The sequence below is a fragment of the Schistocerca gregaria genome, chromosome 2 (genome assembly GCF_023897955.1).
Source record: "Schistocerca gregaria isolate iqSchGreg1 chromosome 2, iqSchGreg1.2, whole genome shotgun sequence".
Taxonomy (NCBI): domain Eukaryota; kingdom Metazoa; phylum Arthropoda; class Insecta; order Orthoptera; family Acrididae; genus Schistocerca; species Schistocerca gregaria.
The window spans coordinates 568,466,845-568,488,171 of record NC_064921.1 but is presented as its reverse complement, the minus strand read 5'-3'; the positions used below and the strand labels follow the sequence as shown (position 1 = coordinate 568,488,171).

The following is a 21,327-nucleotide window of genomic DNA, read 5'->3' as shown; positions in this document are numbered from 1 at the left end:
TTCCAAGAGCGCACAAACGTAATGAAGTTGACAGCGGGATATTCGAACATTTATTGTGAAAAAAGCAGCCGTAATGTGACGCGCACGCTGGCGCTTAGAGGTGAATGCTTAGAGTTACGTATTTTGCAATTGATACTTTGTAAAATGCATGTATTGATGTTTACTAACAGTTGTATATGTGTAAACCTGTCAACGCATTAAATAAGGCAGAAAATAAGTAATGAAGGATATCAAATGCATTATATGTCAGAAGCCATTAGGAACAGGGCATATATCCATACAGAGTACTTTGCTTCAAATGATAGTCCCTATAATACCTCGAAACATTGACCAGGCCTCCTGGGACACCCTGTATAAATCTCTAAAATGTGATGCTGCATGATAATGTCAATAACACCTACCTTTACACTCAAAACCAAATGAATGGAAAATAGCAAACTAATAGTTTTACGTAGAAGAACGACCAACCAAATAATTATTAAGACTTATCCAGTTAGGCTTTTGATACAAAGTTTCAGTGAACATTTTTTCATGTATAACGTTTCAGTGAACATGTTTTCATTTATCACATAAGCATAACTGACTAGGGTTTAATCATAATTTGTCTCTTACACAATGCTGTGCACTGAAAGATTAATATACAAATGGAGGAATGATAAACTTCATGAAGTAGTGTGGTGTAACTTAGCCAGTCATGCCACTATTAGTCATTATTGTGGAGACAGTGTTTCTCCTAAATGAAAATTTAGAGGTGGTTATGAATATACTAATTTAGTTGACATGATTCGGATAATTTCGAGGATAAAATTTTGAAACAGGGCAATAGGCAGGCAAGGGTTTATAATCAGCTTTCTGCTACTACCAGAAAAGAGAATCTTATATAGATACAAATATTTACACCTATGCTCCTGTCACAACAGTCATATTGGCTTAGCTAATTAGTATATATACGAATGAGCTGCTGGAATACATAGTTGTCCTCACACCACTTTTAATCATTTCGAGAGTGATGACCCTTGTTGCCTTATACATTATGCTTTAGGAAAATTATAGCTCACAGTTATTTCTTCAGCCTACAACACCCTTTTATCTCTGACAACACATTTGTCCGTTAACTTTACAGACAACATATATAACACCTTGTGGGAAAAGTTGCCTCTAGTTTTGATAATCAACGAATTTTTGGAAAAGTATCATATTCACACTGTTTGTACATTTTGCATTTTTAATTAAATATTTTAACAATTTCTGTTATAACTTTTACGATATCACCGATCTGCCACGGTGAATCCACATCTACACTGCAATTTACATAAGAGTTTTGATTTTTTGTAGATGCCCTTGTTTATTTTGAAGTTCACAAATTTCATAGACTTCGGTAATTATACAGTTACATTTAGTTTACCTGAAATATTTTACAAGATTCCTAATTTTTTTTTACATCTTCTGAAGAAAGTTATGGAAACTTGATTCGCTGTTGATAAATCTTTATTCCTAGATTATACATGACTGGTTTCCCTATCTATTAATCGCATCTTCAAGTGAAAAAAATGTAGCTTATTTATCGTTAGACCATTGAAATATTGCGATCTTCCAACATTCAAAATACACTTGACATTAACGTTGCCAATTAAAATGGGTCTTCGGTAATGCAGAATAACGCAACGAAGATTTAATGGTTATAGGCCATGTAGCTGAACACTGAAAGTCACATTTTCCTACCAGTGCCGCAAAACTGATGATAACAGCAAAAAGCCACATGCATCGAACGTGGTTATGTCTGCTGCAGGAAAGTCGCACCACTGCATGAAGATATAGACACAGCTTTTTAAGAAACTTTTGTAACATGTATCAATCAAGTAGTGGATGCCCACACAGCAAAATCACATTACCTGATATAATTTATAAACATCTTCAACTTCTCCAAAACTGAAAAGTTTTGCATATGGTTTATTAAACTTTATGTTTCTATATAACGGTACATACACAGATATGTGTAGTGTTTAACAACATTTAAACTGCCATAATGACAACGCCAACTAGCTCTGCAGATGACAAAGAAATTGAAGAATTGTATGATCAAATAAAAGAAATTATTCAGATAGTGAAGGATACCGAAAATTTAATAGTCAAGGGTGACTGGAATTCGGTAGTAGGAAAAGGGAGAGAAGGAAACGTAGTAGGTGAATATGGACTGAGGCAAAGAAATGAAAGAGGTAGCCGCCTGGTAGAATTTTGTACAGAGCACAACTTAATCATAACTGACACTTGGTTCAAGAACCATACATGGAATAAGCCTGTAGGTACTGACAGGTTTCAGATAGATTATATAATGGTAAGACAGAGATTTAGGAACCAGGTTTTAAATTGTAAGACGTTTCCAGGGGCAGATGTGGACTCTGACCACAATATGACCTGTAGAATAAAACTAAAGAAACTGCAAAAAGGTGGGAATTTAAGGAGATGGGACCTGGATAAACTAAAAGAACCAGAGGTTGTACAGAGTTTCAGGGAGAGCATAAGGGAGCAATAGACAAGAATGGGGGAAAGAAATACGGTAGAAGAAGAATGGGTAGCTTTGAGGGATCAAGTAGTGAAGGCAGCAGAGGAACAAGTAGGTAAAAAGATGAAGGCTAGTAGAAATCCTTGGGCAACAGAAGAAATATTGAATTTAATTGATGAAAGGAGAAAATATAAAAATGCAGTAAATGAAGCAGGCAAAAAGGAATACAGACGTCTCAAAAATGAGATCGACAGGAAGTGCAAAATGGCTAAGCAGGGATGGCTAGAGGACAAATGTAAGGATATAGAGGCTTATCTCACTAGGGGTAAGATAGGTACTGCCTACAGGAAAATTAAAGAGACTTTTGGAGATAAGAGAACCACTTGTATGAACATCAAGAGCTCAGATGGAAACCCAGTTCTAAGCAAAGAAGGGAAAGCAGAAAGGTGGAAGGAGTATATAGAGGGTCTATACAGCGGTGATGTACTTGAGGACAATATTATGGAAATGGAAGAGGATGTAGATGAAGATGAAATGGGAGATACGATACTGCGTGAAGAGTTTGACAGAGCACTGAAAGACCTGAGTCGAAACAAGGCCATTGGAACTACTGACGGCCTTGGGAGAGCCAGTCGTGACAAAACTCTACCATCTGGTGAGCAAGATGTATGAGACAGGCGAAATACCCTCAGACTTCAAGAAGAATATAATAATTCCAATCCCAAAGAAAGCAGATGTTGACAGATGTGAAAATCAGCGAACTATCAGTTTAATAAGTCACAGCTGCAAAATACTAACACGAATTCTTTACAGGCGAATGGAAAACTAGTATAAGCCGACCTCGGGGAAGATCAGTTTTTCCGTAGAAATGTTAGAACACGTGAGGCAATACTGTCCCTACGACTTATCTTAGAAGCTACATTAAGGAAGGGCAAACCTACGTTTCTAGCATTTGTAGACTTAGAGAAAGCTTTTGATAATGTTTATTGGAATATTCTCTTTCAAATTCTGAAGGTAGCAGGGGTAAAATACAGGGAGGGAAAGGCTATTTACAATTTGTACAGAAACCAGATGGCAGTTATAAAAGTCGAGGGGCATGAAAGGGAAGCAGTGGTTGGGAAGGGAGTGAGACAGGGTTCTAGTCTCTGCCCGATGTTATTCAGTCTGTATATTGAGCAAGCAGTGAAGGAAACAAAAGAAAAATTCGGAGTAGGTATTAAAATCCATGGAGAAGAAATAAAAGTGTTGAGGTTTGCCGATGACATTGTAATTCTGTCAGAGGCAGGAAAGGACTTGGAAGAACAGTTGAACAGAATGGATAGTGTCTTGAAAGGAGGATATAAGATGAACATCAACAAAAGAAAAACGAGGATAATGGGATGTAGTCGAATAAAGCCGGGTGATGCTGAGGGAATTAGATTAGGAAATGAGATAATTAAAGTAGTAAAGGAGTTTTGCTATTTGGGGAGCAAAATAACTAATGATGGTCGAAGTAGAGAGGATATAAAATGTAGACTGGAAATGGCAAGGAAAGCGTTTCTGAAGAAGAGAAATTTGTTAACATCGAGTATAGATTTAAGTGTCAGGAAGTCATTGCTGAAAGTATTTGTATGGAGTGTAGCCATGTATAGAACTGAAACATGGACGATAAATAGTTTGGACAAGAAGAGAACAGAAGCTTTTGAAATGTGGTGCTACAGACGAATGCTGAAGATTAGACGGGTACATCACGTAACTAATGAGGAAATATTGAATAGGATTGGAGAGAAGAGAAGTTTGTGGCACAACTTGACCAGAAGAAGGGATCGGTTGGTAGGACATGTTCAGAGGCATCAAGGGATCACCAATTTAGTATTAGAGGGCAGCGTGGAGGGTAAAAATCGTAAAGGGAGACCAAGAGATGACTACTCTAAGCAGATTCAGAAGGATGTAGGTTGCAGTAGGTACTGGGAGATGAAGAAACTTGCACAAGATAGAGTAGCATGGAGAGCTGCATCAAACCAGTCTCAGGACTGAAGACTACAACAACAACAATGACAATGGGTATCCTTAGTTGGTAGTGTGACTCAAATGTTTAATTTTTTGCTATCAAGTTTTGATATATGTCTTTAGTCACTGTAGTTTCTGTATACTCTCCAAATTGAAGATTAATAGGTCAGCAACCAGATGATGATGATGACGATGATACTGTCGAAACCAGTTGTTGAATAAAACAATCTCATAATGAAAATTCCCATTGGTCATATTTTCCTTTTGCATATCCTCTGCGCCAGTTTTTTCATATATCATTTTATTATTATTTATCGCAAAAGAAACCCTTCATTACAAACTGACCTCAACTAAGTTCCTTAACCTGTGATGCGTAATGGATTAAGTGAAATTATGAAGAAGATTTATGAGACTTACATAATCCTATAAATGCTTTGATGCAAAGAACTCCTAGTGAAACTTCGTTTTGTAAGCTTTTTATCTGATGTTCTCATAATTTACTCAATATGCGTGCAGTTCTTAAGTACCTCTTGTTGTAGTTCCTGTCTGGATCATCCAAACATTACATAGTAACAAAATGTGAAACTTGTGATAGTACGAGGCTCGTTCAGTGTGTATACAGCTACAGATTGGTAGCCGTGAATGTGGAAAATAATTGCTGAATCTGTGATATTCTGGTTATATTTTAGGTGCCAGCCACGCCGACGACATTGGCTACTTGTTCCGTGTCAATTCGTTTGCTTCTCACGTCGATCCCGACTCTGTCGAGGGCAGAATTATTGCCAGGATGACTAAACTGTGGACCAACTTTGCGAAGACAGGGTAGGCTGAATTCATCCATTTCAAATTTTTTTTTTTATTTGATGACTATCCAACATTTTCGTTGGTTGTCTGTAAATAGGCAACTCACGAATAAGTTAATTGTTTTAAGAACATTTATATGAACAAGTTGGAATTGTTTGCAGGAACCCCACACCCGTTCACGGAGACCCTCTGCTGAGTGTCACGTGGCCAGCAGTCAGCACTCGTGATCCCAGCCACTTGTACATCAGCAACCACGGGCTCAGCATTGAGAAAAATCTGCTCAAACCGCGGATGGACTTCTGGGACGGACTGTATAGCAAGAAAAACGGGCTAATCTCCCGTCTGTAGTTTTTGAGACGTTTCAAATCCTGAAACACTTACTTGGATTTCTGCCAACACAGAAAGAAGCCTTACGTCCATTCCAAGAAAGACTGCATGTAACACTTTTTCAGAGAATATAATTTCACTGTACAGATATGTATTAACTCTAAGTGTATGTTACTATAGCCACTCTGATTACAAAGATGAACACGGGAGTAACTATTGTAATACCTTCTTTCTCTAGTAATCATATCTACAGAAAAAAATGTTGGTATTTTAGTTGCGTCAATGGTAAATTAAAGTCAGTTATGAAGGGATAGCTCCAGTATTTTCACATTACGTATAAATGGCTACTCCCGCTACGATGGAAAATAGTACAAAATGCCCGTCAACACAGTTTGATGACATTCAATTTCATCAGTGCGGCCAATTATTAGTAGTAAATTTGGAAGAGAAATCATGATCGGAGGTTCATTATGGTAAGATTCTTTCTGTTGTTCCACGTATGGACAGTAGCAATTCATAAAGCACAGACATCAAATTGGGTATTTTCATGTAGATATCTACTGTTGAAATAGGGATGATCGCTGGTACTCATTTCAGTTTCAGCTATAACATTTTTCTAAATTGAACTAACCTATTATTAGCTTCAAACAAAGGCTATGAGCCGTGAAGGAGGGACTCGAACGAGGATAAATCTTCTCCACTACATGGAATTGAATCTCGGACCTCTAGAACTGCAGTCTATTGCTCAAGCCGTTAGGCCACCAGGGCCACAGTTTAACAATAACATTGCGAAGAAAGAAAAGATATGAACAGCCTTAATCACGTCGTGCATTGAGGGTTGTCATGAACATTTCCCCAAGAACTGATCCGAGCTGGCAACTAGTCGTGGGCTACTCGCTTTGTAAGCAGAAGTCTAGGTAGGTTTGCGTCAGCGAGCAAAGCAACCATTTTAGAACGTTATTTATTGCTCACTGTGAAAGAAACGTATTTATGTAACGTATGAGGATTGTCTTCCGTCACTATCAGACTTTGCGATTACGAATATGTTGTTTTGATCAACGCTAACCTCATAAATGTGGTGTTATTAAGGGATAGACACAGCGCTAACCTGTACATTCGATGTTACAATTTTTGCAGTCTTTTGCTGTCTCATCGTTAACTTTCACTTGCTGATTCGGACACATACATTGCTCATGCCTTAATAGTACTGTAGCTATGGGAGTCAGTATTATCTGTTTAACGAATTCCAGCACACTTATCTCAAATTCTTATGAGGTTTTCCATATAATCATTTTAACGGACTATCGGGATGTAGGGTTCCGGTTAACAGGTGATTGGTCCATTACATACAGGAGGTGGCTACACGCGTATCGAGGACTGAGTGGAGGGCACTGTGCGGCTTTTTAGCTAGAGGGTCTCGAGAAAACACAAAAAGGGCTTCAGTTTCCAATGCTGCAGGTCCAGCACAGGACGAGGCTTGACCTAGGAACTGTACGTATTACGGTAGTGAACTGCTGTAGCTGTTGTGCGAAAGAACCAGATCTTCAAGAACAAATAGAAAGCACTGATGCTCAAATCTTTATAGGTACTGGAAGCTAGCTAAAGGATCCGAAATTTTTACAAGGGACCTAACTATGTTCAGACAGGAAGATTGTATATGTTTAGGGGTGGCGTGTTGTTAGAAAAGGTTTATGTCGAAACTCAGTAAATTGTGTGTGTGTGGCTAGGACCTCCAGATGGGTAGACCAGTAGTCTGGTGCAAGTCTTTTAAGCTGACCCCATTTCGACGACTTGCGTACTGATAGGGATGAATGCAATATGACTTCCAGCACTCAATGGGAGAAAATCTCCGACCCAGCCGGGAAGCGAACGCGGGCCCTTAGCAAGGCAGTCTGCCATGCTGACCACTCAGCTATGGAGCAGGACTATTTTCTAATGACGGTGAAGTAAGAAGTTTCTGTAAGTTAGTAAGGATAGAGGTTATCCTTGACAAACGAAATAGATTATTAAATGATCCCTTTAACGATCTCCTGACTCAGGTGATACATATCCTGAACGGTTCAGAGAAAAGCTGAGTATCATGTCAGATAGAAACCGCACTCATCAAGTTATATTTAGTCGTGACTTGAACCTACCCACGATTCGCTGGAAGAAATACATGTTGAAAGCTGTGGTAGGCATGAAACATCGTTCGAAATCGTGTTAAATGATTTCTCCGAAAATAATTTTGAATACACAGTTCTGGAGTCCACTTGAAGCGTAGATAGCCCCGAAATCATACTTGACCTTTTACCAACAAATAATCCAGAGCAAATAGTGAGCACAATCATGCATACAGGTTTTAGTCACCACAAAGTTGTTGTTGCGAAAATGGCTACCGCAACATCTAACTTCACCAAAAGAAAACGTAAAATATGTCTACGTAAAAAACTGAAAAAAATTCTCCTGACTCTATCCTAAGCGACAGTCTGCATTTCTTCCAAACAAATTATGTAAGTGTAAACCAGACGTGGCTTAAATTCTAAGGAATAGTTTTGGATGGCAACGGATCACTGTCGCTGAAACAGCGAAAAACGAATGGAAAATTTAAGAGAACGAAAAAATATCCAAAATTGGTCATGTTTTACAGAAGGTCGAAATTAGTGGTGACCTCAGTGCTAGATGCTTTTAATGATATCCACAACGAAATCCTGTCTCGAAATTTAGCAGAAAATCCAGAGACATTCTGGTCATATGTAAAGTACGCTATTTGGAAGACACAGTCACTATCTTCATTGTGTGATAGCGTAGGCAACGTTACCGATGACAGTGCCACTAAAGCGAAGTTGCTAAACATGTTTTTCTGTACTTCCTTCGCCAAAGAAGGCAAAGTGAATATTACGGAATTGTAACCAAGAACTTTTGCCAGCATGAGTAACTTAAAAGTAGATATCCATGCTTTAGCTTCGAAAGTTAAATCACTTAACAGGTTAAAGCCTCCAGTCCGAATTGTACGAGTATATCAGTTAGATTCCTTTCAGAATATGCTGGCTCGACGAAGGATCCGTATCTAAGGGTCGGAAAGTTACACGTGCCACATTATTACTCAAGAAAGTAACAGTAATCCACTGAATTAAACACTCAGACCACTGACGTCGATCTGCAATAGTATTTTAGAACATACTCCTTGTCCGATCTTGATGAACCACTTTGAAGAAAGCGATCTCTTGACACACAGCACGGATTCAGACAACGTTCTTCTTGGGCAACACAACAAACTCTTTAATCACATGGAGTAGTAAGTGCTATCGACAAGGGATGTCAGATGAATATCATATTTCCAGAAAACTCTAAACACCGTTTCTCACAAGCGGTTCTGATCGAAATGTGTGCTTATGGAATATTGACTCAGTTCTGCGACTAGATTCGTGATTTCCTCTCAGGAAGGTCGCAGTTCGTAGTAGCTGACGGAAAGACGTCTAGTAAAATGGAAGTGAAATCGGGCGTTCCATAAGGGCATGTTACAGGGTCCTCTGCTCAATTTCATCGATGTAAACGATTTACCAGACATCTAAACATCCCTCTTAGATTGTCTGCAGATAATGCTGTCATTTACCGTCTAGTAAAGAAATTAGAAGATCAAAACCAATTGCAAAATTATTTAAATAATATTTCTGAAGGGAGTGAAAAGTGCCATTGACTCTAGTCTATATAATAAGACGTGTGACGTGTCATCCACATGGGCACTAAAAGGAATCTGTTTAATTTGGTAACACAGTAAATCACGAAAATCTAAAGACTGTCTATTGAACTAAACATCTTTGGGCAACAATAACGAACAATTTAAGTTGCAAAGATCACACAGAAAAGGCGAGAGAAAGACTGTGTTTTACAGTCGGAACATTCAGAACATGCAACATCTCTACTAAAGGGACCGCGTGCATTACAATTTTTCGCCCACTTCTGGAGCATTGCTTTGCGCTATGGGATTTACAGTTTTCGACTGACGAAGAATATGAATAAGTCCAAAGAAGTGGAGCTCGTTTTGTATTATCACAAAATAGCGGAGAGACGGTGACGGATATGAGGTGGCAACCATTTAAATAAAGACGTTTCACGTTTCATTGAGACATTCAATCTTCTCCTGATAATGCGAAAACATATTGTTGATGATCACCTACATGGGTGCAAATGATCGTCTTAATAACATAGAGATCATAGCTCGCAAGATGAGATTTAAGTGTTTGTTTCTTCGCGCGTTTCTTGGGAGCGGAACGATAGAGATATAGTTAAGCGTCAATTGCTTAGAAATCGTGTAGGTGGAGAGGGACCCGTTCATTACTTTCATTTATTTGTTCAGTTCGATATTACACGTTCAGGAATCCGCAGCCCACATGTCATCTGCAGGATGCCACAAAATTATCTGAAAATACCGGGCGCATCAACTGTCTCCAACATAAGCAATCATCTACCTTCTGAGATGTGTATGGTATATCTGAAGTTTACCCTCACACTGGACAGCAATTCACGTACCCTGCATCCCGTAACTCAAAACTCACAAGCATTTATTCAATAAGTGTAGGAGTCACAGACTCACTTCTCCTCTGAATGTAATTCCGCGGTAATGCCCCAATAGCTCCATAACACTGATGACGTGGTTAGTGTGTCCGAAGACATGCTACGAAACCCACTGTGTCAATTATTATACTGATAGCTCTATTCCGATTACGTGCTGATGACACTGTAAGTGGCAATGCCTACACTGCATTGCCTGCGCTGTCTTCTGAGACAGCGCACGTGTTTTTTCTCATAAATTTATATGCATTTATTTACTATTATATCCCATTGTTCATTATTTGTAAACTCAACGTGAATAGATTATACATGGATCTGCATCGCCTATATTGTAAGATCCATGTTGGGTATTAGTCACCCTTCCTTTGGCATTTGTCAAAGTGTACGTAATATTTCGTAATCTGGCTTGAAACATATATGTATGTAACATACGATGGGGAAAGGTTCTTACCAAAACTCTCTTAACGATCTTAGCTGCTTCACTTTGAACTTATACATTCAGGTGAGAGAATTCAGAAAATGAATGAAAAATTAATTTACTAACAAGGGAAATATTTCGCGATACACTGACTGTAACGCTTATCTCAAGAATAAATTACAAGCTGCAGTATTCGTCTTGGAGATACTACATCAGACGTCACTAGAAAACGGGATGGGCGAAAGCTCCAGAAACATGACTGAAAATTCTTATTTATTGCTTCGTAGCCTTTGTTACGTATTTCACTCTGTGGAATCCAAACGTGTATATTTTGCAATAGAAGCCACCGAACCTATATTCAGGACAGTGGAAATTAAAATATTCTGCGGTGTCTTTCCTGCTGCCAGTCGGCCGGTTTGACATCCCTTAAAAGAAAACAGGAACCCTCACAATTTATCCTGGGTGAAATTATTTGTAACAGGGACAATAAAACTCTACAGAAAATTTACACTCTTTATTGGCTATTAGCTAATAATTTTCTCTTTTGTCTGACATAAAATTAAATATAGGGAACATGAAAGCAGTAAAGACAAGAGACAAGCAATCCTTAAGTCCCAGCATTTTTAATCTCTAACCTTGCTACAACTTTACAAGGCGTGCTTGCGTTCCTACGAAAGAATCTATCGCCTCTTCAAAGTTTGTCAAACGTTTTGCTACAAGTACCCAAGGCTTGCGTAGTTTCTCGATTTGATTACGTATATCTTGTCACTAATTCTCATTACCTGCATCTCTCTTCGATTTACTCTCAGTCCATACTCTATACTCATTAGACTGTTCATTCCGTTCAGCAGATCATATAATTCTTCTTCAGTTTCACTTAGGATAGCATTGTCATCAGCGAACCGTACCACTGATATCTTTCACCATGAATTTTAATTTCAGTCCTGGACCTTTCTTTTATTTCCATCACTGCTACCTCGATGTAGACATTGAACAGTCTTACACTCTTTTTAACACGAGCACTTCGTCCTTCGTCATCCACTCTTATGATTCCCTCATGGCTGTTGTACATATTGTGTATGACCCGTCTCTCCCTATAGCTTACCCCTCCTTCTTTCAAAATTTCGAACATCTTGCGCCATTTTACACTATCGAACGCTTTTTCCAGGTAGGCAAATCCTATGAATGTATATTTATTTTTCTTTAGTCTTGCTTCCATTATTAACCGCAACGTCAGAATTGCCTGTCTCGAGCCATTAACTTTCCTAAAGCCAAACTGATCCGCATCTAGCGCATCCTCAAATTGTTCTACCATTCTTCTTTATATAATTCTTGTAAGCAACTTGGATGTACCCTGTATGAGCTGTTAAGCTGATTGTGCGATAATTCTGGCATTTGTCAGCTCTTGCCGTCTTCGGAACTGTGTGGATAATGCTTTTCCGAAAGTCAGATGGTATGTCGCAAGACTCATACATTTTACACAACAATGTGTACAGGCGTTCTGTTGCCACTTTCCCCAATCATTTTGGAAATTGTGAGGGAATGTCATCTATCCTTTCTGCCTTATTGGATCTCAAGTCCTCCAAAGCTCTTTTAGATTCTGATTCTAATACTGGATCCCATATCCCTTCTCTTGCCGGCCACGATGACCGAGCGGTTCTAGGTGCTTCAGTCCGGAACCGCGCAACTGCTACGGTCGCAGGTTCGAATCCTGCCTCCTGCATGGATGTGTGTGATGTCCTTAGGTTAGTTAGGTAAAAGTAGCTCTAAGTTCTAGGGGACTGATGACCTCAGATTCTAAGTCCAATAGTGGCCAGAGCCATTTCTTTTTGTTATAACCCTTGCTTTTAATGTTGCGGAAGGTTATTTTGACTTCCCAGTATGCTGAGTCTGTCCTTCCGACAATCATTTCTTGTTCGATGTTTACACTTTTTTCGTGCAACCATTGTGTCTTAGCTTCCGGGTACTCTGTATTCATTTCACTCCTGAGCGACTTGTGTTTCTGTATTCCTGAGTTTCCTGGAAAATTTTTGTACTTCCTCCTTTCGTCGATCAATTGAAGTATTTCTCTCTTAACCATTGGTATCTCTGTGTGACCACAATGTAATCTAACTGAAATCTTCCGGTGTTATGCCGCCTTTTCCAAGTACAGCTCCTCCTCTTGTGATTCTTGAACAGAGTAGTCGCGATTAATAGCTGAAACTTGTTGCAGAACTGAATTAGTCTTTCTCCTCTCTCATTTCTTTTCCCAAGCCCATACTCTCCTGTAACCTTTCCATCTACTCCTTCCCCTATAGCTGCATTCCAATCCCCCATGACTATTAGATTTTCATTCCTTTTAACACCGTATTACCCTTTCAATATCCTCATACACTTTGCCTATCTCTTTATCTTCAGCTTGCGACGTCGGCATGTGTACCCCAACTATCGTTGTCGTTGTTGGTGTGTTGTCGATTCTGATAAGAACAGCCCTCTTACTGAACTGTTCGCAGTAACAAAATCTGTGCACTACTTTAATGTTCATATCGAATCCTACTCCAGTCATACCTTTTTCTGCTGCTGTTGATACTACTCTATACTCATCTGACCAGTAATCCTTGACTTCTTCCCACTTCACTTCACTAAATGCTATTATATTCAGACTGAGCCTTCGCATTCCCATTCCCAGATTTTCTAGTTTCACTATCAGGCTTATGTTCCTGACATTCCACGTAGGACATCGTTTCTTTGATTATTCGATATTTTTCTCGTGGTAACCCCCCTTTTGGCAGTTCCTTCCCGGAGATCCGAAAGGGGGACTATTCCGGAATCTTTTGCCAATGGGGTGATCATCATGAGAATTCTTCAGTTACAGTCCACATATCCTTTAGAGCACGTTACGTGTCTTTAATGCATTGGTTTCCATTTCCTTTTTCATCCTCATGCCGTTGATCATTGCTGATTCTTCCACCTTTAAGTGTAGTTTCGCATCCCTAGGACAAGAGAGTGCCCTGAACCGCTGTCCGTTCCTCCGCCCTCTTTGACAAGGCCGTTGGCAGAATGAGGGTGACTCCTTATGCCAGAAGTCTTCGGCCTCCAATGCTGATTATTAATCAATGTTATCACTTGCAATGATGCCGCCGGCCCTACTGTGTCTGCTGAGACACGAGTTGCAGTGCATGTTAATGAGAATTCTCTGTTGATAATATAAATGGATGTTAATGTCGCTTAGACCACGATTACTTTTTCTTTCTCCTTTGCTTCTCTAGAGACTTGCAGTTGGGAGAAGAAACAACGGGCAATAAGCCTTTTCAAGTTCCTCTCACCTGTTTCTTATCTCTCAGAACAAAAAAACATGTCTCTCTTGCTTATACTATCTGTTTGCTCATGCCTGTTGGAAACCGTCGTTACCTGTGATGTTATTGCGCTATTTCAGATTCAGCACCTAAGATAGCAAATTTCCACTGATTCTGATGGGAGGCATACTGTGAACGTCGGAACACGTGTTACAAAGATTCCTGTTTATGTTGAGCCATCACTGACGTCACCAACGACAACACTACCACCGACACCACTACCACCATCGTAGCTGTTTTCATCGTTTTAGCTCGTGCACAACAAGACTATGAGGCTATTTAAATATGTCATATGTCTTATAGTCAATATTATGATAATTCAACCTCTTTTTAGTGTTATTTTACATAGATTTCATTATTAACAATATTACTGGTCACTCAATCATGGTTTGGCAATGTTACACAATCTGTGGTCTATTATCCCCTTCCTTCTAATAGAGTAGCAGCATCAGCAGCAGCAGCAATAGAGAGAGAAGAAGAGCATTGTAATTTTGTGACTTTTTCGTCATTGTCATCGTATTCGTCACCAGCTTAAGGATAAGTAGCGTAGTAGTTCATGTAGTAGTGAGCCTTGAGCAGCCGCTGGTGAAGTATCAGTGCAGCAGCAGTGCAGTAGCGAGTAGCATATTTAGCTCTCATATTTGTTTTGTAGTTTGATTCTTAATTTCTTTCCGAGTGTTTGTGCGCTTGGACATTTAACTACATAAAATCATTGCGTATTCTCGTATTTGAGAGGAGTAATATTGCTTATTGATAGCTGTAGAGTATAAATTGGCGGAGTCGTTAGATATTAGCAGCAGGATGGGTAGGGTGTGTGCGTGCTGTGTGCGGGCGCAGGAGGAACTGGCCGCGGTTCGCGATCAGCTGAGCGTGCTGTTGGCCACGGTCAGCCGCCTTCAGGCTGCTGCCTCGAGGTGCAGCGACGGCGGAGTGTCTGGCTCGTTGCCTGAGACAACCCAGGTGTCGCTTGCGGCATCCGCTGACTCAGCCGCCGAGACACCTTCTAGTGTACCCGGCTCTTTGGGGCCGCCCACACCATAGGGTGGGTGGCGGACTGCAACGCGTTCCCAGAGTGGATCGGGGTCCTTTGGTTTGGCGCCGAGTGGAGGGTCTCAACCATTGGCTCTGTGACGGTCTTGGCTGCAGATTTCTAGACTTGCACTATTGGGCGGGGAAATGTAGGACGCCAGTAGATAGGTCAAGGACGCAATACACAAAGGAAGCGGCTACTCGGGTAGCAGAGTACTTTTAGGCTAGGAAGTAGTGCCAGGTTTCCTGATGAACACTCACCAGTCGAGGTGCAGGCAGGGAAATCACAACGCGCTCATTGTAAATACACTTCTGCTATCAAGATGTTAGCAATAAATTTTCAGAGTGTTCGTTATAAAGGTCCTGAATTTACTGTCTTCCAGGAAGCGTGTGGCGCGCAAATTATTCTCGGGACCGAGACCTGGCTAAATCCTGAGATAGGAAGTTCTTAAATATTTAGTGAGGGTTGGAACGTGTATCGGAAAGAAAGATTAGGCACCGTAGGAGGTGGTGTCTTCATTGCAGTTGACAAAAATATTGTGTCTTCTGAAGTCGAAGCTGAGTGTGATTGTGAAGTTATCTGGACACGTTTAACAGGGCTAGGGGAAATAAAGTTAATTTTGGGTTGTTCTTACCGGCCACCAGGTTCCACCAAACAGTTCTAGAATCATTCAAATTGAGTCTGCATTCTGTATCGCAGAAGTACCCGGATCATGCTAAATTAGTCGGAGGCGGCTTCAACCACCTAGTATAGACTGGGATGTCCATGGATTCATTACAGGTGGTACAGACAAGCCGTCGTGTGAATTACTTTTGAACACATTATTCAAAAACTGTCTTGATCAGCTAAATCGACAGCCAACGCGTAATGGAAATAGTTTCGATCTGGTAGCCACGAACAGACCAGACCTCATCGACGGTCTCAGTGTTGAGACAGGGATTAGTGATCATGATGTTGTCATTACGATTATGGTTACGAAAGTTAAAAAGTCGGTGAAGTAGGCTAGGAGAGTATTCTTACTAGAAAGAGCAGATAAGCAGTTGTTAGCATCCCACTTAGTAAATTAATCGATTTCATTTACTTCCGCTACGATGGACGTGGAAGAATTACGGGCAAATTTTAAACACATTGTAAATCACGCATTGGACAAGTATGTGCCGAAAAAGTGGGTTACGGACGGAAAAGACCCACCGTTGTTTAACAGCACAATTCGGAGAATGCTCAGGAAGCAAAGGCAGTTGCACTCACGGTACAAGAAAGATCGGGAGAATGAGGACAGGCAAAAGTTAGTAGAGATTCGTCCTGCTGTAAAAAGAGTGATACGAGAAGCATTGAACCACTACCAAGGACATTCTGGTCTTACGTAAAATCGGTAAGCGGGTCGAAGGCTTCCATCCAGTCACTCCCTGATCAGTCTGGCCTGGTAACGGAAGACAGCAAAACGACAGCTGAAATGTTAAATTTAACATTTGAGAAATCTTTCACGCAGGAGGATCGTACAAAGATACCGCCGTTTGAGTCTCGTACAGATTCCTATATGGAGGATATAGTGATAGACATCCCTGTGGCTGAGAAGCAGCTGAATGGGTTGAAAATAAATAAATTGCCAGGTCCTGATGGGATTCCAATTGGGTTTTACACAGAGTACTCTACTGCATTGGCTCTTTACTTAGCTTGCAATTATCGCGAATATCTTGCCCAACGTAAAGTCCCGAGCGACTGGAAAAAATCGCAGGTGACGCCTGTATATAAGAAGGACAGAAGGGTGGATCCTCAAAATTACAGACCAATATCCTTAACATCGGTTTGTTGCAGGATTCTCGAACATATTCTCAGTTCGAATATAATGATTTTCCTTGAGACAGAGAAGTTGCTGTCCATGCATCAGCACGGCTTTAGAAAGCATCACTCCTGCGAAACCCAGCTCCCCCTATTTTTCACATGATATCTTGCGAACGATGGATGAAGAGTATCAGACGGATGCCATATTCCTTGACTTCCGGAAAGCGTTTGACTCGGTACCCCACAGCAGACTCCTAACTAAGGTACGAGCATATGGAATTTGTTCCCAAGTATGTGAGTGGCTCGAAGACGTCTTAAGTAATAGAACCCAGTACGTTTTCCTCGATGGTGAGCGTTTATCGGAGGTTAGGGTATCATCTGGAGTGTCCCAGGGAAGTGTGGTAGGTCCGCTGTTGTTTTCTATCTACATAAATTATCTTTTGGATAGGGTCAATAGCAATATGATGCTGTTCGCTGATGATGCTGTGGTGTACAGAAAGCCGTCGTCGTTGAGTGACTGTAGGAGGATACAAGATGACTTGGACAGGATTTGAGATTGGTGTAAGGAATGGCAGCTAACTCTTAACACAGATAAATGTAAATTAATGCAGATGAATAGGAAAAAGAATCCTGTAATATTTGAATACCCAATTAACAGTGTAGCGCTTGACACAGTCACTTCGATTAAATATTTGGGCCTAACATTGCAGAGCGATATGAAGTTGGACAAGGAGTTGTGGGGAAGGCAGATAGTCGTCTTCGGTTCATTGGTAGAATTTTGGGAAGATGTGGTTCATCTGTAAAGGAGACCGCTTATAAAACACTAATACGACCTGTTCTTGAGTACTGCTCGAGCGTTTGGGATCCCTATCAGGTCGGTTTGAGGGAGGACATATAGGCAATTCAGAGGAGGGCTGCAAGATTTGTTACTGGGAGGTTTGATCATAACGCGGGTGTTATGGAAATGCTCCAGGAACTCGGTTGGGAGTCTCTAGAGGAAAGGAGACGTTATTTTCGTGAGTCGCTACTGAGGAAATTTAGAGAACCAGCATTTGAGGCTGATTGAAGTACAATTTAACTGCCGCCTACTTACATTTCGCGGAGAGACCACAAACATAAGAGAGATTAGGGCTTGTGCAGAGGCATAGAGGCATTTTTTCCTCGTTCTGTTTGGGAGTGGAACAGGGAGAGAAGATTCTAGTTGTGGTACGAGGTACCCTCCGCCACGCACCGTATGGTGGATTGCGGAGTATGTATGTAGATGTAGATCTAGTGATATGTTATTGGTAAGCCATCTACAAAGTGTGTTAAAATCGGCTACGATAATCTAGAATGGGTTGGTGAGAATTCAGCTTTAAAAAATCAAATATATACTGGCCATAGTGTCAGAACACATATACACACCGCTTTTAGTAACATCAAAAACTTTTGATGTCCTTACTTGATGTATTACGCTACGTGGATCTGCATGACGAATTTTAAAGTCTTTTGGGTCAAATGTTTTCAGCGTGTAATTACAATAAAAATCAATGCGCTTAATCTAGTAATTGTCTAGAATAGCCATTTTGTACAGCTATAGGTTTGTGAAAAGAATGTTAATTCTGCTCATTTCAGTTGCTACTAAATCTTCATTAAATATTAAGCTGCACTTCCAGTGAATTACATAATTTTGCTTATTGTACAACGTAGAAATGAACTTCTTCGACATTCCTGACTTGTTGATGCTAGGTAGATAGCGAACTTTGTCAGAAAGAAACCCTCAACAGCCATCCATTCAATCTGAGGATGTAGTATGTGTTGCATCATGGCGTAGCCATGAAGACCGTTAACATGGAGGTATATAATATAAGATTCGTTCTTATTTTTGCCGTACTCAGCAACATATTTGCAAACTACATTTCTGTGGGAGATGTGAACAATACCACCGCTGCTAACACGGTTAAAAAAACTGTAACTGACTAACTTTGATTCTATAGGTAACCGTCGTGCACAGAAAGAACAGTGGCACAGCAAACGGTCGTAATCCCGTGCAATTCCTTCTGAACGTAGTAAAGGCATTTTGTTACATGTACTGCTGGGAAATTGTGGGGTTATAACTCACTTAAATGCATTGAAGATGGCTGAAATCTGGGCATGTAAGAATAACTGAAAATCAATGGGACTGCAAGTAATTGCTGTGATCCCATCCGTTTTTATTAACTATAACTGATCAGTATCAGTATTAAGCTTTAGTTTTTCTTTACTGGTTTTCAGCAACATTCTATTCTGAGCCACATGAGGTAACAAAATAGACAAGATCCAGTTCGTGTGTTTTAAGACTTAGTGTGTGAAGAGGTTTTTAACCACATCTCCCAGAAAAAAAGACACTGCTTTTTGTAACGTAACTCTCAGTAGTCTTCATAGATCTTGCATTCAAATGAGTTCCACACTTAGCATGCTGTTTAACAGTCCTGTTCTTCGATTGCTGTTTCACAATTTGGCAAGCTTCCATGCAATTGCAATGGGCCGTTAAATACCAAGGCATCATTCGATGTTAGCTGTTCCTTCGTCAAAACGGATTTATCGGTATCATGCTTATAAGTAAAGACCCCTTATATGTTTGATCAAATGAGACGCCTTGCTGAAGGATAAATTCTCTCTTGTTACCTACAACTCTTCCGTCCTTACATATGAGAATAATTTTTCCAGTGAGCGTGCCAGAACGTCGAAGGAATTTAGAAACAAAAATTTTATATCACTGTGATATCCCAGAGCTCCAGATTTAGTGAACGTTTGAAATTTTTCCGTATTACAGAAATACGTCTAGATTTATTTTAGCTGTTTCTTTGACACGTTTGGAGAGGTTGATGATAGTGAAATGTGTGTCATAATTAGCTAGATTGTAAAACTCGATAGACACCCTAAAATTAGGTCTATAATTTAAATTACATGTGTCATGTGTGGTCTCACAAAGTCTGCGCATAAAATGGCAGTGATCCCTGTGTTTCACTTGTATTTTCATGAGATGATCTTTTTGCAGATGTGACAGATATATTTCGTTCGAAAAGCGTCTTCCTCTTCAACGCCAATAATCATGTGTTTGTTCTGCAACAGGTGATTCTTTTTAATCTTTCAGCAATCTATTACAGCCGTTTATGAAACTACACAGTGCAATGTTCACGTAAGTACAGTCGAAATTCCGAGTACTTCTCACTTTTACTGTAGCGTTCATTCAAATCTATACCCTAAGGCTTTTGCAAAAATACCTAGTTGGAGTACGAACCAGAGCCAGCCAGGGCTGTGTCTGCTACCAGCCAACCAGTATGCCTTCCGAATTAGTTTCAGTTCTTGATGAAACTCATTTCCTCATTGTTTTTAGGGAAACTTAATGTAAACACTGAACCTAAAAACTTTAATTGCATACTTCATGATGAAAATTCAGTCATCCGTTGTGTCTATTAACCTACAGCGAAACCTATTGTATCTTAAAAAACATAGTACGAGATAGAAAATTTAGAATAAATTTAACGTGTAGCTTATTTGTGTGTTTGAACTTTCCTCCTTCTTCACTTTATAGCCTGTTTCCACACGGCTTTAGCGAGTGTATATCTGTTTCACAACTTCGCTACGTCTTATGAGGAATGCCGAGACCTTACAATGACATCTCCTCATCTGTCTTACCTGGACCTCTCTCTCTCTCTCTCTTTCTCTCTTTCTCTCTCTACCTCACAGCAGGCAGGTGAAGCCATTTACTGACACTGCGTAATACGTGTATGTGATGAAAGAGCTTGAGACAGTAGAGTGTTTATACTTTACGCATACAGCTACGAGAGATGTCATTTAATGATGAGACATAGGCGGAAAGATGTTCACAAACACAAATGTGATATGATATTTGACGAGGAAATTGAATGACGAAACAGTACAGAGGGTACCTACATAGGAAATTTCTTGAAATTTCTAGAAAACTGACAGCAAATGATTACTGATCATATGTGTGCTTAAAGCGTACATTATGTTTGACATATGAAATACAGAGAGTTTTGTGGAAGATAGAGGGAAAGAGAGAGATAGATAGATAGAGAGAGATAGATAGATAGATAGATAGATAGATAGAGAGAGAGAGAGAGAGAGAGAGACAGAGAGAGAAAGAGAGAGAGTGAGAAGAGAGGAAGAGGGAGAGAATGTTAAGTTAATAGTCACACATTACATATAGACATATGTGTGTGTGTGTCTGTGTGTCTGTGTGTGTATGTATGTGGTTGTTGTTTAATACGTAACTCTCAATTAGGAGGGGCCATTTGAATATTACGATTGACTGGTTGGTTGATTTGTGGAAGGGGGCCAAACAGCCAGGTCATTCCCATCGGAATAGGAAGGGATGGGGATGGAAGTCGGCCGTGCCCTATCAAATCAACCATTCCCTTGATTGTCTGAAGCGACTTTGGGAAACCTAAATCAGTATGGCTGAAAGCAGGTTTAAACCGTCGTCCTTCCGAATGCGAATCCAGTGTGCTATCCAATGCGCAACCTAGCTCGGTGAATATTACGCCATATACAAGTAATACATAGAGTCCTAATACATAATACATGTCTTCAATTTAGT

At 40.1% G+C, this 21,327-nt stretch overlaps 1 protein-coding gene across 1 annotated transcript in view; it reads left to right on the top strand.

The window, feature by feature from the left end:
• The window catches only part of LOC126332793 (juvenile hormone esterase-like), an 81,706-nt gene extending 75,772 nt beyond the window's left edge, over positions 1–5,934 (top strand). Inside the window, exons 9-10 of the mRNA XM_049996674.1 lie at positions 5,182–5,314; positions 5,458–5,934. Of these exons, the coding sequence (XP_049852631.1) occupies positions 5,182–5,314; positions 5,458–5,644 (320 nt within the window). The 3' untranslated portion in view covers positions 5,645–5,934. The remainder of the gene's footprint in view (positions 1–5,181; positions 5,315–5,457) is intronic.
• The last annotated feature ends 15,393 nt before the right edge of the window (positions 5,935–21,327 follow it).